A 20,409-nucleotide genomic window follows, 5' to 3' on the forward strand; every position below is an offset into this window, starting at 1 on the left:
TGAGGAGTTTTAACGAAAAGACGAATAAACTTTAGGTTTCAAAAAATCTCACTGCTAAATTCAAGCAATCTGACGAATTTGAATCCCAGATTCTCTTCCGTTGTGTCTATCATACCAAGTAGTGAAGACTGTAAATAAACAGTTCCAGAAATGGTATTTTTTTATTTTGACTCTGCAAAAACGGAATAAAATATGATAAAAAAAAATGTATGCTCCAAAATGGTATCAATGAAAATGATAGATTTTCCCATAAAAATTTGAGCTTCCACCTAACTCTTGTCACTCGAAATTTAGTTATGGCTCTAGGAATATGGCAAGACAGCACCATTTATTGTGCAACAGTAGAAAAACATTTAAAAAAGTACATACATTTTGTATTGACATAATAATACTGACCCACAAAATAAGACTAACGTCATCAATGTAAGGCCGCAACTGTTTTTGTAATATAATGAAAAATCTCCTGATGTCATGAACGTACAGTAAGTAGTAACCACAAAACTATAAGAGTAGCAGAATGGAGAAATGGAGATGTTTCCTAAGAAAATTCTATGAATTCAACACAGTGGATATATTTGAGATTATGGATTCTCCTAGTTATGAGGTCGGCATATAAGGAGGAATTCCAGTCTCATATTGTGAGGAGGTGCCCACTTACTAAAGACTATGATACTTTTCCAGCAACGGACCACCATTTTTCTCAATATTATTATTGTGTATTATTAGTGATTTACTTGTTATGTTTTATATAGTTCTTTTTACTTGTCAGTATGTAAGATTCACTTGTAAAATGTCCAGCATTCCACTAATCTCATCTTTATCTCAGGAGTCCATTGTTTCAACAGCCAATGGTCTCATTAGGTGAGCATGGATTGAGACACAGTGGAGCCGTCACCACAGAGGGTCTTGCAGGCAGTCTCAGATGAAGGCTTCTAGAAAATTCTTCATTGCTTTTTGGCTTACAGTGAATGCTTGAGGGGGAGGGTGATCACTTCTGACCTGGGAGGGGACTGATCCCATGGAAAGAAAGGAGAGTCATTTTTTAGTGAGAGTTGTGTGGAAGAATTGAAGGATGAGTATGGAGACCGTGGACTTGGCAGGATGAATGGATAAACATGTTACCATTATGGATTATGTCATTTGGATTTACACTTTCTTAAAAGGACTGCTGCTACTGGATACCTGTGCTTTCATCGTTTTATTTGCCGTCTAGAGGATCATTGACTGTGGCTACAGACTATACTGGCTGGAGATACGAAATCTGTGGGCCAACCAAAAGTTGGGAGACAATGAGTATGGCCTTATACAAAGCCAGTGGAACTACTGAACCCAGATTGGGAATTTGAGGACTGAGAGAACTGTTTTTTGGCTATTTGCCTGGAATTTCTTATTACCATGGCTGTGATCAATAAAATATTATTGCATCGTTAATTTGCCTAGGTGATTACTTACAACCCACAACCTCAGATCTTTACAAGTGGTGGCAGCAGGTGGGATCACCTATCTCTGGACAGCATACCAGGGAAAGTTACTGAGAGGTGACTTGGCAGAAGAAATGGCAGACTCCATCTACAAGAGGCTCAAGAAGGAGGAGCTGAGAGCCCTTTGCTCTGAGAGAGAACTAGAGTGGTTGCCGGAGAACAATCGGGCGACCGTAATGCAACGCTTGGATGATTGGGACCAGGAACAACCACATTAGGAGGTCAGTTCAGACGTGGATGAGGGACAACAGCCCAGGGCTGTCATCCAGATGGTGGGAGATCGACCGACTGAGTTGAGGGGGATGCTGGAAGTGCTAGGAAATTGGGCTACGGAGATAGAGCGGGCGGCAGTGTTAAGCAAATATTTGGGTGTGCATGTAGCAGTACCACAACCCGCCCCATTGCAGAGGACAGTGGATAACAGGAGAGAGGGGCCCGCATCTTTATGGTATCGGGATATACCACAGTTCAATGAGGACACCTCGGATATTGATGAACATCTCCGGTTATTTGAGAACCTCTGTATGCTGCATGAGGTATCAGTCAGTGACTGGCCCAGATTTTTGAGTTTTGGCCTGACCGGAAAAGCAAGAGAAGCTTTTAATAACTTGTCTTCTGGGGATCAGAGATGTTACTATACCATTCGCAGCACATTACTAGAGAGGTATGCGGTCACGCCGAAAACCTACCGGAGGAAGTTTCGGGAGACTGACAAGCCCGCTGCACCCACACATCGGGAGTTTGACAACACACTACGTACGACATGCACTCGGTGGATAGAAGGATTGAGGGCTCAGGAAACAGTACATGTAATGGATATAATCATGCTGGAACAATTTGTCAAAGCTCCCTAGTAATTTAAAAGAATGGGTGGCAGATAGAAAACCACTCAGCCTGGATGAGGCTGCAAGATTGGCTGATGATTGGTCTGCTAATCGACCAGGGCAACGTGGAAGTACCACCGCAGTGAGTCGGGAACAGGAGCTTACAGGGAGGCCATTGAAACCCATGCACTGGCCAGAGGAGAAACGGAAGGGAGTTCGGACTTCACAAAGAGGGGGAGGTTGCCCAAGCCCCCAATTACAGCCCGTGTTGGGGTGAGGAAGGCTTAACTGCCATAACTGTGGATGCATGGGACACTTTGCCAGGGAATGCCGGGAATGTTCTAGTCCACATCATCCGCATCCCCAGCCTGTGAACACTGTGCTGCAATGGGGCTGGAATGCTGAGGGAGAGAGGATCCCACTACCCCTACCGGAAGAAGAAGAGGCATATGTTGTACAAGGAGAAGTGTCCCAGACTAGATGGGACACCTTAGAGTTTATTAACCAGCATCTGCGGCCAGTCTGGGTAGAGGGTGTGGAGGCTGTGGGGCTCCATGACTCCGGAGCCTCAGTCACATTGATAAAAGATCATTTAGTACCTGACCAATGTATTGTCCCCGGCAGCCGTATGTTAGTAAATGTAGCCGGAGGAGAAACTTTGAACATTCGGAGGGCCCGACTACATTTAGACTGGTGTCACAGTCATGGAATGGTGGATGTAGGAGTAGTGTGGCACCTATCAGTAGATGTGTTGCTGAGAAACAATCTGGGAGTAGGATTGGTGTACTACAGGGCCAATGTCATAACCGGAAGCCAAGGACCGGTTCACACTGCATCAGCCGATAGGGAAAGGAGCAATATCAACATGTCAGCGGTGAGTGATACACAAAATGCAATGACTGTCACAATGAAGGAATGTAATCTGAGGGAGGTAAATTACATCAGGGAGGAGGCCCAGGGACTTCGGGACACTTGATCTACCATCACCCTCGTCAGCCCAGATACTATCCCCCCAGAGCTCCCTTTACCAGGCCACCAAGTGACCATCTCCCTAACTGGGTGTCAGCACTCTGGGGTTGGTAGCAATGGATACAAGTTTGGTTCTCATTGGGCACGTGGGGAGCTTCCCAGGATAAACCAGGGATCAGGGGGGGGATATGGAAAACCCCGCGGAAGGAACAGACCCCTGATCCAGCGAACTAAATACAGAGTCCTCGTCTCAGGGCTTCTTCCATCGGGAAGTTGGCAGGATCTGAAAGACCATATGAGAGAAGCGGGAGATGTCTATTACACTGACATACGCCAGGGTTGAATGGGGACTGTGGAGTATATTCGCAAGGACGACATGCTTTGAGGAAACTGGATGATACAAAGTTTCGTTCTCATAAAGGCGAGACCTCTTATATTCGTGTCTCTGCTGAAAAAGTGGGGGAGGTATGTGAGGAGCTGCCCACTTACTAAATACTATGATACTTTTCCAGCAACGGACCACCATTTTTCTCAATATTATTATTGTGTATTATTAGTGATTTACTTGCTATGTTTTATATAGTTCTGCTTACTTGTCAGTATGTAAGATTCACTTGTAAAATGTCTAGCATTCCACTAATCTCATCTTTATCTCAGGAGTCCATTGTTTCAACAGCCAATGGTCTCATTAGGTGAGCATGGATTGAGACACAGTGGAGCCGTCACCACAGGGGGTCTTGCAGGCAGTCTCAGATGAAGGCTTCTAGAAATTTCTTCATTGCTTTTTGGCTTACAGTGAATGCTTGAGGGGGAGGGTGATCACTTCTGACCTGGGAGGGGACTGATCCCATGGAAAGAAAGGAGAGTCAGTTTTTAGTGAGAGTTGTGTGGAAGAATTGAAGGATGAGTATGGAGACCGTGGACTTGGCAGGATGAATGGATAAACATGTTACCATTATGGATTATGTCGTTTGGATTTACACTTTCTTAAAAGGACTGCTGCTACTGGATACCTGGGCTTTCATCGTTTTATCTGCCGTCTAGAGGATCATGGACTGTGGCTACAGACTATATTGGCTGGAGATACGAAATCTGTGGGCCAACCAAAAGTTGGGAGACAGTGAGTATGGCCTTATACAAAGCCAGTGGAACTACTGAACACAGATTGGGAATTTGAGGACTGAGAGAACTGTATTTTGGCCATTTACCTGGAATTGCTGTATAACCATGGCTGTGATCAATAAAATATTGGTGCATCATTAATCTGCCTAGGTGATTACTTACAACCCACAACCTCAGATCTTTACACATATCTTAACAGGTAATTTTAACAAGTAAAGAAAAGGAAATTGTCTCAATATGTCAGCCCTAAAGTTACAAATCAGTTCATCAAACTGTTTAAAACAGAAGTAATTTGACTTCTGGGAAAGGCAGTGATGATAAAGTTCAGAATTAGAACATTGTTGTAGAACATGAACTGAAATCAGCTTATATTCTGAATGCATTTTCATACGACACAAATTCAAGATATCCTATCAAATTTAGGTAAAATGTTTGCAGAAATTTTGAAAATGTATTCCCCACTTTACATAGCAATACAAAAAAAATTCTGTTTACATTTTAAGACTAAATTTGATTATTTTAGAAAACTGTTAAGTAAATCAGTTACAATACATTTTTCTTGTTCACAGTTGCCGTAAATAAACCCAACCTGATGGTCTCACCAAACAAGGTGGTTGTGGGAGATGAGGCTGCTCTTCAATGCGAGTCCTCCAAAGGTTTCCTCCCGATACATTACCTGTTCTATCACAATGAGACATTATTAAGAAATATTACTGTTATCCAAAAGAAGGCAGCGGAGCTAAAACTTACCATTAAGTCACTGACCACTGGTGGACTCTACTACTGTGCTTCATACAATGATGTCTATACTCAACATCTACACAGTGAGAAAGTCGATTTGCTAGTTATGGGTAAGTACAGTAGTTACTTGTGTAAGTATTCTAAGTTTGAGTAAAGTTCTTACGATTTATTACATACAATGCATCTAGAAAATACCAATAAAATCTGAAATCTTAATAAATTGTATAATAAATACTTTTTGTTGGGTAAGTTTTTATTTATTTATGCGTCGAGGCTTGTGTGTCACGATTCCACCCCTCAATATGTCTGGGATGCAGGTATTGACAGCTCATCTGGTTAATCTAGTGCAGGGTCGTGCTGAAGTTTTCAGTACTTTGATTGACAGCTCAGCCATCCATTCTGGTGCAGGGACATGCTGAGCTGTCAGTGTTTTGATTGACAGCTTGGCCAGTCAATCTGAGACTGGGAGATCCTGGGCTGCCTTCATGTGTTCCCTGTCCCAGGTGATTGCCAAGCTACTTATAGCTGGGCTTCCAGTCCCAGACCTCTGCCAGATGTGCGTTCAGCTCTGTGTGGTTGGTCTCTCTGTGCCTTGTGTTCTGCATTTGGATCTTTTTGTTGCCTGATCTTAGGATCTCATTCTGACCATCCATTTTGCCTGCTCCCTTTGCTCTGATCCACTTCCCTCCTGGTATACTGACATTGGACTGTTACTTGACTACGCCTTTGTCTCTTCCCCCCGTTCATGACATACCCTCCTGGCTTTTGACCTCGGACTCCTTGACTCTTTGTGTTCATAATGGAAGCCAAGATGTGGTGGATCTAGAATATGATGGAGGCCAAAGGATCCAGGTGTTCCCTGTAGTGAAAAGGTGTGGCACTAAGTCCTGAAGACGAGACTGATGTGTAGCAGGTGCCTTCACCAGTAATGTGAATGTAGCCTTATTATTATAACTGAAACTCAATAGACTATTCAGTAAATCATCTAGGATATCGTCCACAATTATTATCATTGTGATTAGTGATGAGCGAGCCTGTTCTGTTAACCCTTTCGGCGAGCATGCTCGGGTGAACACCGAGTATCTTCAGCGTGCTCGGTGTTATGTTTGAATCACTCCCGTTTGCATGATTTGCGACTGTTTGACAGCTTTAATACATGTGAGGAATGCCTGTTTCTTTGGCCTTCCTCACATGTATTAAAGCTGTCAAACAGTCGCAAATCATGCTCATGAGAGTGATTCAAACATAACACCGAGCACGCTGAAGATACTCAGTGTTCGCCCGAGCATGCTCGTAAATCTCAAGTAACGAGCATGATCGCTCATCACTAATTGTGATCCATACAAATCTTTAGCTTTTGTCAACTCCCTTAATACATATAAACAAACAGTGGCCCACCTTACAAAGCTGGACGGACCATGATGTCTGGTCATAAGTACCAGATATTGGACCGATTGTTGCCTACTCATATGAGGAATATATTGAAAAAGGAGAAAAAGTGAGTATTGCGGCATAAAAAACATAATTTTATTCAATCAAGGTTACATAATGGCAAATACAAAATATCACATAACATGATAGGAGATATAAAGTGCAAGGTGCCAAGTATCAGAGGGTCACACGGATGATGAGTCATGCAAATTGTGCAGATATAGATAGCTCCATATAGTCACAAATGACAGGAGTTGGAATATATATCAGGAAAGTTTTGTAGGGATAATACTTAGTAGTATGCTTCTCAGTGCTAATAGAGAGCTGTAAAGCCCAAACGTATAGGTAATCCCCTTTAGTACTTATCCCAACCCCCTGTCATGTATAGTATCCCATGTTAAACTCACCCAGGAGTGACCCACCAACAGGTGTGGTGATGAGGATGATGGCGCGCCCCGACGAGCGTTTCGCCAATCTTTATCAAGAGGCGCAAGTCCCAGAGCACCCACAGGACCTTACTATATATGCCCCTGGCCAGTCATGTGACCGTGGAAACCAAAGAAGCCCATTGGAGTCTGGTGGTGCGTGCGCCCGGAGTCCCCCCCGCCGCACGCACCCAAGCCGTCACGCCCCAGGGTCGCACCCGGGAGTGCACCCAAAGGCACGCCCCAGGGACATAGAGACGGCCGGGAGTGGGCATGGGGGAGCGGAGGACCGTGGCGCATTCGCACAACTCCAAAGTGGGCAGCCATGGTAACGGCCGCCGCATTCACAGCAGATCAGAAGGATGAGGGGGGATCACATAGGGGAGATGACATACCAGTCAAGTAGGAGTAAGGGAATAAAAAGACACAAATTGTCTCCCACATCCACATATACAGTATGTATATATACTTCAATAGGAACACTGGCATACCAACCCCATAGTTAAATGGATAGGAAATAGGCAAATGTCCGCACAAAAAGATGTAGAGTACACACAACAGATTCACATGAATAGCCGACATATCATAAAAAAGGGGAGGGGGGAAGCATCTCCTGAACCTCCTCCGGCTCAAATGGGTCGTGTTCCAGGTTCCATGTCTGGGCCAAGGTCGGGCACTCAAAGCTTGTTGGAGTAATGGCACTATTAATAGAAAGTGAAGAAAGACATAACAGAGGATTAAAAAAGATAAAAACAAAAACTAAAAACGTCACCACAACCGGATGTACATTCAGGAAGAGGGCAGCGGGAGAGCACCGAAAACGAGAAACCGTTATTATAGAAATGATGAAAATCCCAGACATTCATTTAGGCCACGCGGAGCCATAGTATCTAGAGTGATAATCCATCTGGCCTCTTTCTGGGCCAGAAGTTGTTTGGCATTCCCACCCCGGGAGCCCAAATGTACCACGTCTATACCACGCACTCGCAAAGTGCGTGGGTCGCAGTTGTGAACTGCTTTAAAATGACGTGGTAGTGTTTTGAGCTCCCGGGGGTCCGTCACTGATTTGGCTGCGCCAATGTCCCGCACATGCTCCCGCACTCTAATTCTCATCTCTCTGGTGGTTAATCCAACATAGATCTTCTGGCAACCACATGTGGCGTAATACACCACATGGGTTGAGCCACATGAGATGAATTTAGAAATTTTAAAAGTGCGGGAGCCATCAGATGAATTAAAAGACGTGCAACTAAGGACATTGGCGCATGCCACACAGTGACCACAGGGGAAGGAACCTAATGTGGGACCGCGTGACCCAAAGGGATTGGATGGAGGGGGGACATAATGGCTGGAAATGAGAAGATCCCCTAGATAGCTGGCACGTCTGGCCGTCATCAGTGGGTTATCACCCACAGGGTCCCTCAGGGAGGGCTCCGTGCTGAGAATATTCCAGTGTCAGGAGAGGACCCGCCTCATAGTCCCCCACTCATGATTGAATGTGGAAATGAAGCGGGTCCTTTCAGGGGTCTGATGTTGATGCCGTTGATCGGGGTATAGAAGAAGGCTGTGGGGTGTACTGCGCGCCCTACTATAGCCACGGCCGATGCACCTATTTCTGCACCCCTCTGTCTAAATCGATCAGTCAGATCTGCAGCCTGTTTTTCAAAGTTGAAATCAGTAGAGCATATACGTCTTACCCTTAGGAACTGTCCGACCAGGACGGCCCTAATCGTTGATGAGTTATGTGCCGAGGTAGCATGAACCAAAGAATTGACCGCAGTGGGCTTTCTGTAGACGTCAATCTGGATGAAAGAGTGTGAGTCTACCTTCAGAGTGACGTCCAGAAAGTCCATGCGTTGATGATGATGAGAGTACGTGAGTATTAGTGTTAAGCTGCCTCATGAACTCATCGAGCTCCTCCACCGTCCCCCGCCAAAAAAATAAAACGTCATCAATGTATCTGAACCACGTCATGACCTGGTCTGCGCCCTGCACGCCCTCGTCGCCAAAAATGTCTCTCTCCCATGCACCCAGGAAGAGGTTGGCGTATGAGGGAGCACAGGCCGCCCCCATGGCCGTGCCGCACAGCTGCAGATACACTGTATCTTTGAATAAAAAGTAGTTATAGCAGAGGACGAAGTGGAGGAGCTCACAGATAAACTCACGCGACGGGCCGTCCAGGTCGGAGGTCCCCAAGAAAAGACGGACCACTGCTAGGCCCAGATCATGACTGATGCAGGTATACAGACTTTCCACATCGGCCGTGACCATGATAGTACCAGGCTCCAAAAGGACACCGTCAACCATAGTTAGGACGTCCGTCGTGTCTTTGGTGTACGATGGGAGTGTCTCCACCAATGGTCTCAGGTGGCTATCGATGTACTGGCAAATGGGGCCACATAAGCCACCCAGACCGGACACGATCGGACGCCCAGGTGGGTTGACGGTGTCTTTATGTATTTTTGGAAGTAAGTAGAAAGTGGCTGTTTTGGGAAAGCGCACAGTCAAGGCCTTCACAGTCCCCTTATCTATCACACCCCGCTCACAGGCACCGGCCAGAATTCCCTGCAAGGCGACGGAGAAGGAGGCCGTTGGATTGTGAGATAGTTTAGAGTAGGTCTCCCTATCCCTAAGTTGGCGCAGAGCCTCCCTCTCATATTTCTTGTCAGCCGGTTTGATGATAGTATCATGAAGAGATTGTAGTCGGTGTATCGCGGTACGTTGTGCAAATGCCAAATTATCAAATTTTCTCCGTGTAGGGAGTTTTTTGAAGTCTTCCGCAACCAAATGTACAAAAATCTCCACCACCCGGCTTAGAAACAAGGGAGGGAATTTTGTTGATTTCGGAAGTCTTGTTTGTGGTAACCCACCTGTAGGGGGAGTCTTCTGCTCCTGGAGAAGATCCTCTAGATTCTGTAGGGCCTCCATCTCCGCCGCCATCATAGAACCGGCATCACCACCCGACCTGGAATGGAGTTTTTTAATATTTGTTTCCGAGCGAACAGATGGATGTCCTCGAGGGCCGTAAAATAATCGAATGCGTTAGTAGGTGCAAAAGACAGACCCATGCTTAGGACCTCCATCTGGGTCTCAGTTAGTGTGTGGGTAGTTAAGTTTACAACACGGAGCCCCCCTGAGGGTCACCAACCTGAAATGGGGTGCTGCGTTTCCTCCTGCCATTAGGTCTAGTCTGGATCCGTGCTGGTGGTTGTATCGATGATCCCACGTGAGAGTCAGAATTATTAGATGTTTCAGGGTCCTCATTAGAGGTTCCTGAGGCTATGGATGTAGATCTGGAACTTGAATGTGAATTGTTCCTAGATCTTAATCCCGGTCTCTTTGCTGGTGATCTCCATTTGTAGACTTTATGAGAATGCTTATCTTGGATATCTCGTTGGAATTTTTTTGCTCTTAGTAATTTGTATCTCTTTTACCCATTTCTGACACTCAGAGTCAATCTCCTCATTCAGTTTTTTTATTTCATCATTAGACATCTCTTTCTTAATCTGACCCTGAAGTGAATCAATTTTGGTCTCCATCTCCAGGAGAGATTTTTTATTATGTTCTTTTAGGAGATTTAGAAACCCCAGGGAACAAGTGTCACCCAATGCTTCCCATTTTTCTTTAAAGGAATCATCGTCGATTGTAAAAGAAGGAAAAATTTGTATACGCAGGCCCCTGGGGATAAGAGACTTCTCAATATATTTCTTTAAAAAGGCATGGTTCCACCAGGTACGGGTCCTACGTTTTAATAATGTCTTAAACTTTAGAATGCTCTCCCGCTGCTCCTGATCTGAGTCTGGCACCACCATATCCCCATCATTTGATAGCTCATTAAGTTGCACGAGCCAAGTAGTGTCTTGCGCTCGAAAGTCCATTTTGGGCCAATAACGAACTGTATAAATACAGAGAACAGCAAATAAACAAACAGTGGCCCACCTAACAAAGCTGGACGGACCATGACAGGGGGTTGGGATAAGTACTAAAGGGGATTACCTATACGTTTGGGGTTTACAGCTCTCTATTAGCATTGAACAGCATACTACTAAGTATTTATCCCTACAAAACTTTCCTGATATATATTCCAACTCCTGTCATTTGTGACTATATGGAGCTATCTATATCCGCACAATTTGCATGACTCATCATCCGTGTGACCCTCTGATACTTGGCACTTTGCACTTTATATCTCCTATCATGTTATATGATATTTTGTATTTGCCATTATGTAATCTTGATTGAATAAAATTATGTTTTTTATGCCGCAATACTCACTTTTTCTCCTTTTTCAATATATCAATATATCCCTTAATACATATGTAAATAGTGATAGTGAATAGTAAGGGCCCTTTTATTTTGAGTCTGAAAAACCACCAGACTCTACTGAAATTGAGCATAAAGGAAATCCCTAATACCCAAATCCTTCAAATATATATATTTTTTTACTAATTCACTTGTATCAGATTTCACTTTCAACAATTTTCTTCTGACAGAGCCAGTATCAGACATTAACATCACCACAGATAAAGAAGGTGAAGTTTTTTTACTTGGAGAACCTTTAACATTCACCTGCTCTGTTCGGCGCGGCACTTCCATCTCTGTCTCCTGGGAGCACAATAAGACTATGGTGAAGCAAAATTCTGACTTCTATCAACTTCAAGACAATGGGAAAGTCTTGTACATACATTCACTTCAACGCTACCATGAAGGAACATACCAGTGTAATGCTAAAAATGAACTATCAGTCAGCAGGACTTTCTCTGTGCTCAGTGAAATTCGAAACATCACCGTCTTGGAGTTGAGTGCTGGCAGTAAGACAGGTCGTGGCTAAATACCAGTTTTATAATGTTCTTTCATGCTCTTTTTCTTTTTCTGTGCTTTACGTAATTGTCTTCTACTTTGTGTTTGTCATTGTCTATATTATCTTTATAAACTTCTTATATTTTACTGCTTTGGCTTGTACCTGTTTTCTCTGACTTCCTCTTTATCTACTCTTTTGTCATCTTCTTTACCTTCTTTTTTATTTGTCTCTTTTTTAAAGCTTCCAACCACTTATAATTATCAGGATTAAGTTTTTTTATTGCCTGGTGGCTTTTCTTCTTCTGATTTACAGACCATACCATCTGGTGGTCAATGCTTGGGATTCTACTGTTGGTCATCACCATTGTTGGTGGCCTGATCATAACAAGCCGTAAAAAAATGTATGCTGTTCGAATTTGTCACAACAAAACACCATCTACAGGTGATGATCAGTAATATCCATAAAGCCAACAAAACTATCACAAATTAGTCTTAAAATGCTTCCTACTTCTTATACCTACACATTCAATTTCCTACGAATTAGCCTAAAGAGTTTTAGTAATGTAGAACCCTCTTCAAATTAGAACATCTATATGATAAACTATGCAAGGGGAATTAGTGGACACACTATAATGTCTCAATGGGCAGGAGACACACCGCCTAACTGTTTTTAAGTAATGTAGACTGATTTCTTTGACTTCTCAGTTGTGTTGAATGACTAGAGGAGATGGTCATACTCAGTCAGCTTGCCTTAGAATTTTGGGAAGCTACGCTGATTAGTAGTATTCATCAATAATGTATAAACGCTGCCTTATGACTTGATTCTTTTACTTTAGTTTGCCATCATTACCTTATTATATGACTTATATATCTCACTAACACTATTTTTGAACTACATTCTTGAGCTTAAATCAGAAAAGGGAGTACGAAACAGATCACCTTCCAAATTTTATACTTTCCATTTTCTAACCAATCTTTTCTCAATCGTCCTCCACAGGGATGAGGACAGAGCGGAATAATGAAGATGTCAATGAACAAAATACATTTACCGGCCAAGAAGTCGTGTATGCAAATAGTAAGAAAATTTACCCAAATTTTAATTTCATTCCCTTCATTTTCACTTGTTTACTTTTACTATTTCCTTCTATTTTGTCTTCCATTTCCATCACTTTCCCTCTCATTCTTTTCTTATTTTTCGCTTTACCTTCTCATTATTTTGCCTTCCTTTTCAATCACTTTCTCTTCCACCCCTTTCTCTTTTACTTCCATTTTTTTCACTTTTTCTTCCATTTACTTCTTTTGCCATCTCTCTATCTTTCATTCACTTCTTTTTTTTATTTCAATTCTTTTTACCTTTTCTTTCATTCTCTTTCTATTCCAGTCCACTAACCTTTTTCCTTTCCATTCACTGCCTCCATTATACAATGCTCTCTCCTGTCTGTTCTGGCAGTAGAGATGACCACATCAATGATATATCTGCATTGTAACTTGAGTTTTAAAAACAAAAGGGTTGACCAAATCATCTTTTTTGACAGTACCAACAAGGAAGGATCTTGGCTACGAAGAGGAAGGTTGCACCTATATTACTGTCAAAGCAGTACATGGTCAGTCCAAATTACTAACTTGATGCAAAGCGGTGGCATAAATCTTAAATTTTTCATGTAGATGTTTGCATCATCTGATGTCTATACTTTAGCTTGATACCTTTAGTTATGAGCCATAATCAGTGGAATTTTGGATAGAGATGTGGGTCGGCGTTGGTGGGTGGGGGGTCATTATCTGACCACTAGGTAGAATATAGCATGTAGTGGCACAGTTGTGATTCCATAGACCAAGGAGCAAAAATTCGACCCTGAGCCGAAGATGTAGCCACCTCGGAGAATCTGACAACCACTGATGGTTATCTTCTCTTCCTATCATATTTCAGCTGCTTCCTCTTACCCGGCTGATGTGTCGGAAAATAATGTAAGTATCTAGAAGAGTACTATGGTCACATGAATTATGCAGAAAGCAACAACACTGCACGTGCAGTTCAAGAATTACTCATATGCTCGGAAGTATGAGATTATAGCAGTATGCAATGCGGTTGACTTGATCCAACTTTTTCACTACGGAGCCTAGGTTAGGAAATTTACCAAGCGAGCAGGGACTGTCACCTGACCTGAGAACACTGCTATAAATGATTCCATGTTCTCATTTGAGATGCCCTGGTTTTCCAATAACGGTGATATCAGCCATAGTTACATGAATAGCTCAAGTCCACTAGAGAAGGAGCCACTCTTACAGATCTTCTGTCTATGATGTCCATTTGGCCCAATACAGCATAAGCACAGGCTTATCTGGTTGTCTTCACACGACCACCATTTTAAAGCCACTAGTCCTAAAATCATTGTCTACAATCCACACTCTTAGGTCTACTGGTAGACCAATATCTACCATTTGGCCAACACTGGTCCATACCATGAGACCTTAACTGGTGAGACTCATATTTCCTTTATAGATTATAGAAATCTCATTTCAAGTTCACAATTCTCTGTTGATTTTAGCTTTGTATCATTTCAATGTTCAGAATCATTTACAGATTTATTTTGAGAATTTTTGTTATTTCTTTTCTGTCACCAGATCACGGTTCTGTATTCCAAGGTTGGGTGTGCCAATGTCACATCTCGAACCACAGCAGACTACAAGACGCCCGAGACATCTGACTCCACTGATATCTACCATAACATCACAGCAAATAACTTCAATGCTGATTAGCACTAACATCTGATCATTAACATGTGGAGTTCCGAAGGAAGAATATTTGTATATAGATCAGTCTAATAACATTCACTGCTCGCTGCCTGAGTCATTGTACATGTCCATATAGTCCGTATACGATGACTCAAGTAATGTAAATAGACATTGGTGCTAAACTGCTTTTCTTGAGCTTTGTAAAGACCCATGGGGTAAAGATAGCACATAGTATGCTCTCTTCAGTACATATATGTACTGATCCTGAGTTACACCCTGTATTATACTCCAGAGCTGCACTCACTATTCTGCAGGTGCAGTCACTGTGTGCATACATTACATTATTAATCCTGTACTGATCCTGAGTTACATCCTGTATTATACCCCAGAGCTGCACTCACTATTCTGCTGGTGCAGTCACTGTGTACATACATTACATTACTGATCCTGTACTGATCCTGAGTTACATCCTGTATTATACTCAAGAGCTGCACTCACTATTCTGCTGGTGCAATCACTGTGTACATACATTACATTTTTGATCCTGTACTGATCCTGAGTTATTATTATTATTTATTATTATAGCGCCATTTATTCCATGGTGCTTTGCATGTGAAAAAGGGGGTATACATAGCAAAAATCCATACAATAATCTTAACAAAACGAGTCAACGACTGGTGCAGGAGGAGCAAGGACCCTGCCCGCGAGGGCTCACAATCTATGAGGAATGGGTGAGGATACAGTAGGTGGGGGTAGAGCTGGTCGTGGAGCGATGGTTACTGCAGGTTGTAGGCTTGTCGGAAGAGGTAGGTCTTCAGGTTTCTTTTGAAGGCTTCCATGGTAGGCGAGAGTCTGATGTGTTGGGGTAGAGAGTTCCAGAGTAGGGGGGATACACGGGAGAAATCTTATATGCGATTGTGGGAAGAGGAGATAAGAGGGAAGTAGAGCAGGAGATCTTGTGAGGATCGAAGGTTGCGTGCAGGTAAGTAACGGGAGACTAGGTCACAGATGTATGGAGGAGACAGGTTGTGGATGGCTTTGTATGCCCTGGTTAGGGTTTTGAACTGGATTCTCTGGACAATCGGGAGCCAGTGAAGGGATTGACAGAGTGGAGAGGCCGGGGAATAGCGGGGGGACAGGTGGATTAGTCGGGCAGCAGAGTTTAGGATAGATTGGAGGGGCGCGAGAGTGTTGGAAGGGAGGCCACAGAGCAGGAGGTTGCAGTAGTCAAGGCGGGAGATGATGAGGGCGTGCACTAATGCTTTTGCAGAGTCTATGCTGAGGAATGCGCGGATACGGGAGATATTTTTGAGTTGGAGTCAGCAGGAAGTGGAAAGGGCTTGGATATGTGGTTTGAAGGAGAGATAAGAGTCCAGGGTTACCCCGAGGCAGCGAGCTTGCGGGACTGGGGAGAGTGGGCAGCGATTGACGTTGATGGATAGGTCAGATGGGGGGAATGAATGAGAAGGTGGAAAGATGATGAATTCTGTTTTATCCATGTTGAGTTTTAGAAATCTGGCAGAGAAGAAGGATGAGATAGCGGACAGACATTGTGGGATTTTGGTTAGTAGGGAGGAGATATCGGGTACAGAGAGGTAGATCTGTGTGTCGTCAGTAGTGTTGAGCCACCCCCGTAGTGTTCGAGTTCGGTTCGGTTCGTCAAACACCCGTGTGTTCGCCGAACTGTTCGTCGAACTGTTCGTCGAACACCTTCGAACACCGTTAAAACCAATGGCAGGCAAACAAAAACACATAGAAACACATAGAAAACACCTTCAAAGATGTCCAAAAGCTGACAAACTGCTCTGAAGACACAACTAACACATGGAAAAGTGACAAGTACATGTAGTCATGCGAAAAGAAAAGAGGTGGAGGAGTAAAAGGAGGGGGAGACACAGATATAGGCATGTCATGCCCTTCTAAAATCCAAAAAGTGAGAAGCCGACACGTTCAGTCCGCTCCTGCCAGTGCCACCTCCGTGTCGCCGGGTTTGTGCCAGAGCCGCGGTGAACCCTGACGGCCAGCCCCCCTCTCCCAATACTGGTGCCTGTCCGCTGGTGGGTCGAGCGAGCCCCCCTGTGGTGGAGGCAGCTCTAAGCTTTTTAATTTAAATTGTCTCTCTAATTTGAATGAATACACTTTAAATCCATTTACAAGGATCTATTGGAGGGCAAGTCTCATGCCAGCAGCCGCGTAATTCCAGCTCCAGTAGCGTCCACTAAAGCTGCTGCAGTTAAAAAGCTTTCATAAGGATCGAGCTCGGCTGTCCACCGCAAGGCATCCTACTGCCAGTCCCAGCCCCTATGCCTTGGGGTGCCTCCTGATGCTCTTCACTGAGTATCCCGTGGTCCTGAAGCATTTCCTTTGAAAAAATTAAGTGTCAAAACTACAGGTGGTGTAGCTTGCTTAACAGCCGGGATAATCCGCTGACTAGCAGACACTGCTACTAGGCACAAAGTATTTCCTGGGCTAGATGCAGTTAAAAATTTGTAATTAGATACTCTCGTTGGATGCTGAGAAAGCATTCCATAGAGTCTCCTGGCACGCCATATATGATTCTCTTAAAAAGCTTGGGGTAGGGGTCTAGGGGACCCTTTTATAGCCAAAATCACGGCCCTGTATCGCAATACGTCACCTAGGCTGAAGATAAATGGAACTGTAGCACCCTGAGGGCTCGGTTGCTACAGAGGTATTGCACCTCACCCAGAGGTGTGATATCTCACTCTCAGGTAAGGATGGGGTGTGGATCAGGACCCGACACCTGCATGCATTACACCACATTGCCGTGGGGCAGGGCGACCAATATGCCCCTGAGATGGGCACGACAGTCCCTGTCCCTGGCTGGAGTGGGGGGAGGGAACACTGAGGAAGGGGAACCCTGTAGTGCAGGAGCAGGGAGGAAGCAGTTCCTGGGTGCATTGAGAAGGGAGTATAAAAGGTGGGCACCATCTTAGTTCAGTGCAGAGAAGTCTGAGCAGAAGTGGCAGGGAGCAGGGGCTCTGCATGAACTCTGCTCTGGAGGCGGGCCTAGTAACAGAGGCCCAGGCCTGGAAGAGGGAGAAGGAAGGAAGAGGAGCGGAGAAGGCTCCAGGAACGAGGAATGAAGGGATCCCAGGGGTGCGGACGGGCGAGTCGCCACCGCACGCCCGAATCCACCTGCGTGGAGGGGTCAGGCCAAAGGGGAAGACCGGTCCCCGAAACTAGTGGAGGCAGGAAACGACCCTCAGCTAGAAACCGGAGGCTGTGACATTTTATGTGGCGCAGCCCCTCGCTACACCCGCTAGGAAGGCACCACATAGGGTCAGGGAAACTGGCGCCAAGTTTACCAAGAGGAGGCCCGAGGCAGCCGGACAGAAGGGTTGGTAAGAAAGGCCAGACAAAGGACACACAAAGGGGGTCCTGTGAAGCGCTCCAAAGTTATCTGGGAGTTGTCTGAGCCCCTCACCTGGTGAGCACAGTACGGCGTGGGCAGCCGTTACCTGCAGACGTGGTCTGGATAATAAGAACTGTGAGTAAAGGCCCTGGACTGCATCACTGACTCCGTGTCGTTACTGCTGCTGCCCTGCACCATCACCCCCATCCTCCGCATACACTGCCCTGAGGCTATACTCCTCCCGTGGGGAGTTATGCTACGCTCTGCTGCACCCACAACACCAGCCTCAGCGGTCTGCCCTGGAGCGGCGGTTCACTCTGACCGCAATCCACGGGTGGCGTAGTCGGACATTTAAACATCAAAACCACATAAATAGTTCCGCCACTGGTTTGACAGCCCTGAGCCACGGAACCGGGTCGCCGCCACGGAGGCTACAACCACCAGCATCCACCAAAAAGGGTCCGGCTCCGGGTGTCCCAAGGCCCAGGGGGCGCGTCAGAACATTTTCATCACCTTTCACAATCACCAATGGGACAAGGCAGGGATGTTCTCTGTCCCCTCTCTTATACATCCTAGTGACGGAGCACCTGCTCTCATCAATTCGCCATAACCCCAATATTAGGTGGATTGAGGTGGGAGGCACCGAGTACAAGTGCTCTCTATTTGCTGATGATGTCCTAGTATATATCACTCAATCACATATATCCATCCCTGCTGTTATGGCTGAAATAGATCACTTTGTTACATGGTCAAATTTTAAAATCAATGCAGCGAAGTCTGAGGCCCTCGATGTCTCCCTCCCCAAATCCATATAGGATTCCATCCAGTCCAACTTTCCCTTTGCCTGGCCCTCACAGGGTATCAAATACTTAGGAATTCCTATTCATAGAGACCTCTCCCATCTATGTTATCTTAATTTTGGGCCCTTTATTGAATAACTCCATACAGACCACGGTTGGCAAGTTAGAACTGTAAGATTCACTACGTGAACCACTGGTGTTTTGTGGAAAAGCACATGTACACTGTGTTCCAAATTATTATGCAAAAAGTGTTTAGGAGTGATAAGGGAAGAATTTGTTTGTTTGTCAGTTAAACTCATTGATGGTGATGTGTGTCAGGGCTCTTTATATCACTGTAAGCAATTGCAGACACCTGTGCTAATTAGTTTGGCAGGTGTGTCCAATGAAAGGCAAGACTACTTAAGAAGGCTGTCTCACATTATTAAGCAGCCTACATTTTCTGCCAAAATGGGAAAGAAAAAGGATGTGTCGGCTGCTGAGAAGCAACAAATTGTGGAGCGTTTAGGTCAAGGCATGACTACAATCAACATTGTGCGATGATCAGGATGAAGTGTCTTGGCAATCAAGAAGTATGTAGCTGATTCACAGTACACACGTGTGCGTGCTGATAAGGGCAAATTGAGGACTCTTTCCTACAAGCAATTACGTCAGGTTAAAAGAGCAGCGGCAAAAAAGCCTTGTCATAGCAGCAGACAAGTTTTTGAAGCTGCTGGTGCCTCCAACGTCCCCCGAACAACAAGATGCAGGGTCCTTCAGAGGTTTGCAGCTGTGCATACGCCATGCTGTCGACCTCCTCTATCCACTTCACACAAGCAGAAACGGCTCCAGTGGGCCAAACATTACATGAAGACTGATTTCAAAACTGTTTTGTTCACGGATGAGTGCCGTGCAGCGCTCGATGGTCCAGATGGATGGAGTGGAGGATGGCTGGTTGATGGACACCCCACGCAAACACGGCTATAGCGCCAACAAGGAGGAGGTGGAGTAATGTTTTGGGCTGGAATCATGGGGAGAGAGATTGTCGGCCCCTTTAGGATCCCTGAAGGCGCTAAAGATGAACTCCATAATGTATGTGGATTTTCTCAAACAGCACTTCCTGCCATGGTTCAAGAAGAAGAACCGTGTATTTCACAGCAAGATCATTTTTTTGCATGATAATGCACCATCTCATGCTGCACATAAAACATCTGCATCTCTGGCTGATATGGGCATAAAAGGGGACAAACTTATGGTGTGACCCCCATGCTCCCCTGACCTCTACCCCATTCAGAACCTCTGGAGCATCATCAAAAGGAGTGTCTATGATGGCGGGAGGCAGTTCACATCTAAGCAACAGCTCTGGGAGGGTATTCTGTCCTCATGCAAAACAATTGAAGCAGAAACCATCCAAAACCTGACAAATTCAATGGATGAGAGAGTTCAGAAGCTCCTTTCGAACAAGGGTCCTATGTGAAAATGTAACATCACCTAGAATAAAGTTTTGAGTTGAAAACTGTTTGATTTCAGTTTCTAATAACCTGCTAATGCTTATAATTTCAAAAATGACCATTTTTTTGGTCTTTATTAAAATGAAAAGGTTGATCGAAAAGTTTGGCGGATCTAAGAGTGTGGCAACCCAGTAGTCATGATTACTTCGAATTCTGACAATATGAGGGTCATGTTGCAGGTAGTGCAGCAAGAAGGCACTTATGTGTCTTGCGCATCTCGGAG

General features: G+C 44.7%; 1 protein-coding gene across 2 annotated transcripts in view; it reads left to right on the forward strand.

The window, feature by feature from the left end:
* LOC141153986 (Fc receptor-like protein 3) overlaps positions 1 to 16,386 on the forward strand; it is a 41,029-nt gene extending 24,643 nt beyond the window's left edge. The window contains exons 8-14 of one of the 2 annotated variants that reach the window (XM_073639334.1): positions 4,966 to 5,247; positions 11,487 to 11,813; positions 12,107 to 12,235; positions 12,791 to 12,868; positions 13,329 to 13,397; positions 13,721 to 13,758; positions 14,416 to 16,386. In XM_073639334.1, coding sequence (XP_073495435.1) covers positions 4,966 to 5,247; positions 11,487 to 11,813; positions 12,107 to 12,235; positions 12,791 to 12,868; positions 13,329 to 13,397; positions 13,721 to 13,758; positions 14,416 to 14,550 — 1,058 coding nt within the window. In that variant the 3' untranslated portion in view covers positions 14,551 to 16,386. The remainder of the gene's footprint in view (positions 1 to 4,965; positions 5,248 to 11,486; positions 11,814 to 12,106; positions 12,236 to 12,790; positions 12,869 to 13,328; positions 13,398 to 13,720; positions 13,759 to 14,415) is intronic. The other variant, XM_073639335.1, reaches the window with a different exon arrangement.
* The last annotated feature ends 4,023 nt before the right edge of the window (positions 16,387 to 20,409 follow it).

The sequence above is a fragment of the Phyllobates terribilis genome, unplaced genomic scaffold (genome assembly GCF_046119375.1).
Source record: "Phyllobates terribilis strain yellow unplaced genomic scaffold, ASM4611937v1 Scaffold_7__3_contigs__length_470593459, whole genome shotgun sequence".
In the NCBI taxonomy this organism is placed as follows: Eukaryota; Metazoa; Chordata; class Amphibia; order Anura; family Dendrobatidae; genus Phyllobates; species Phyllobates terribilis.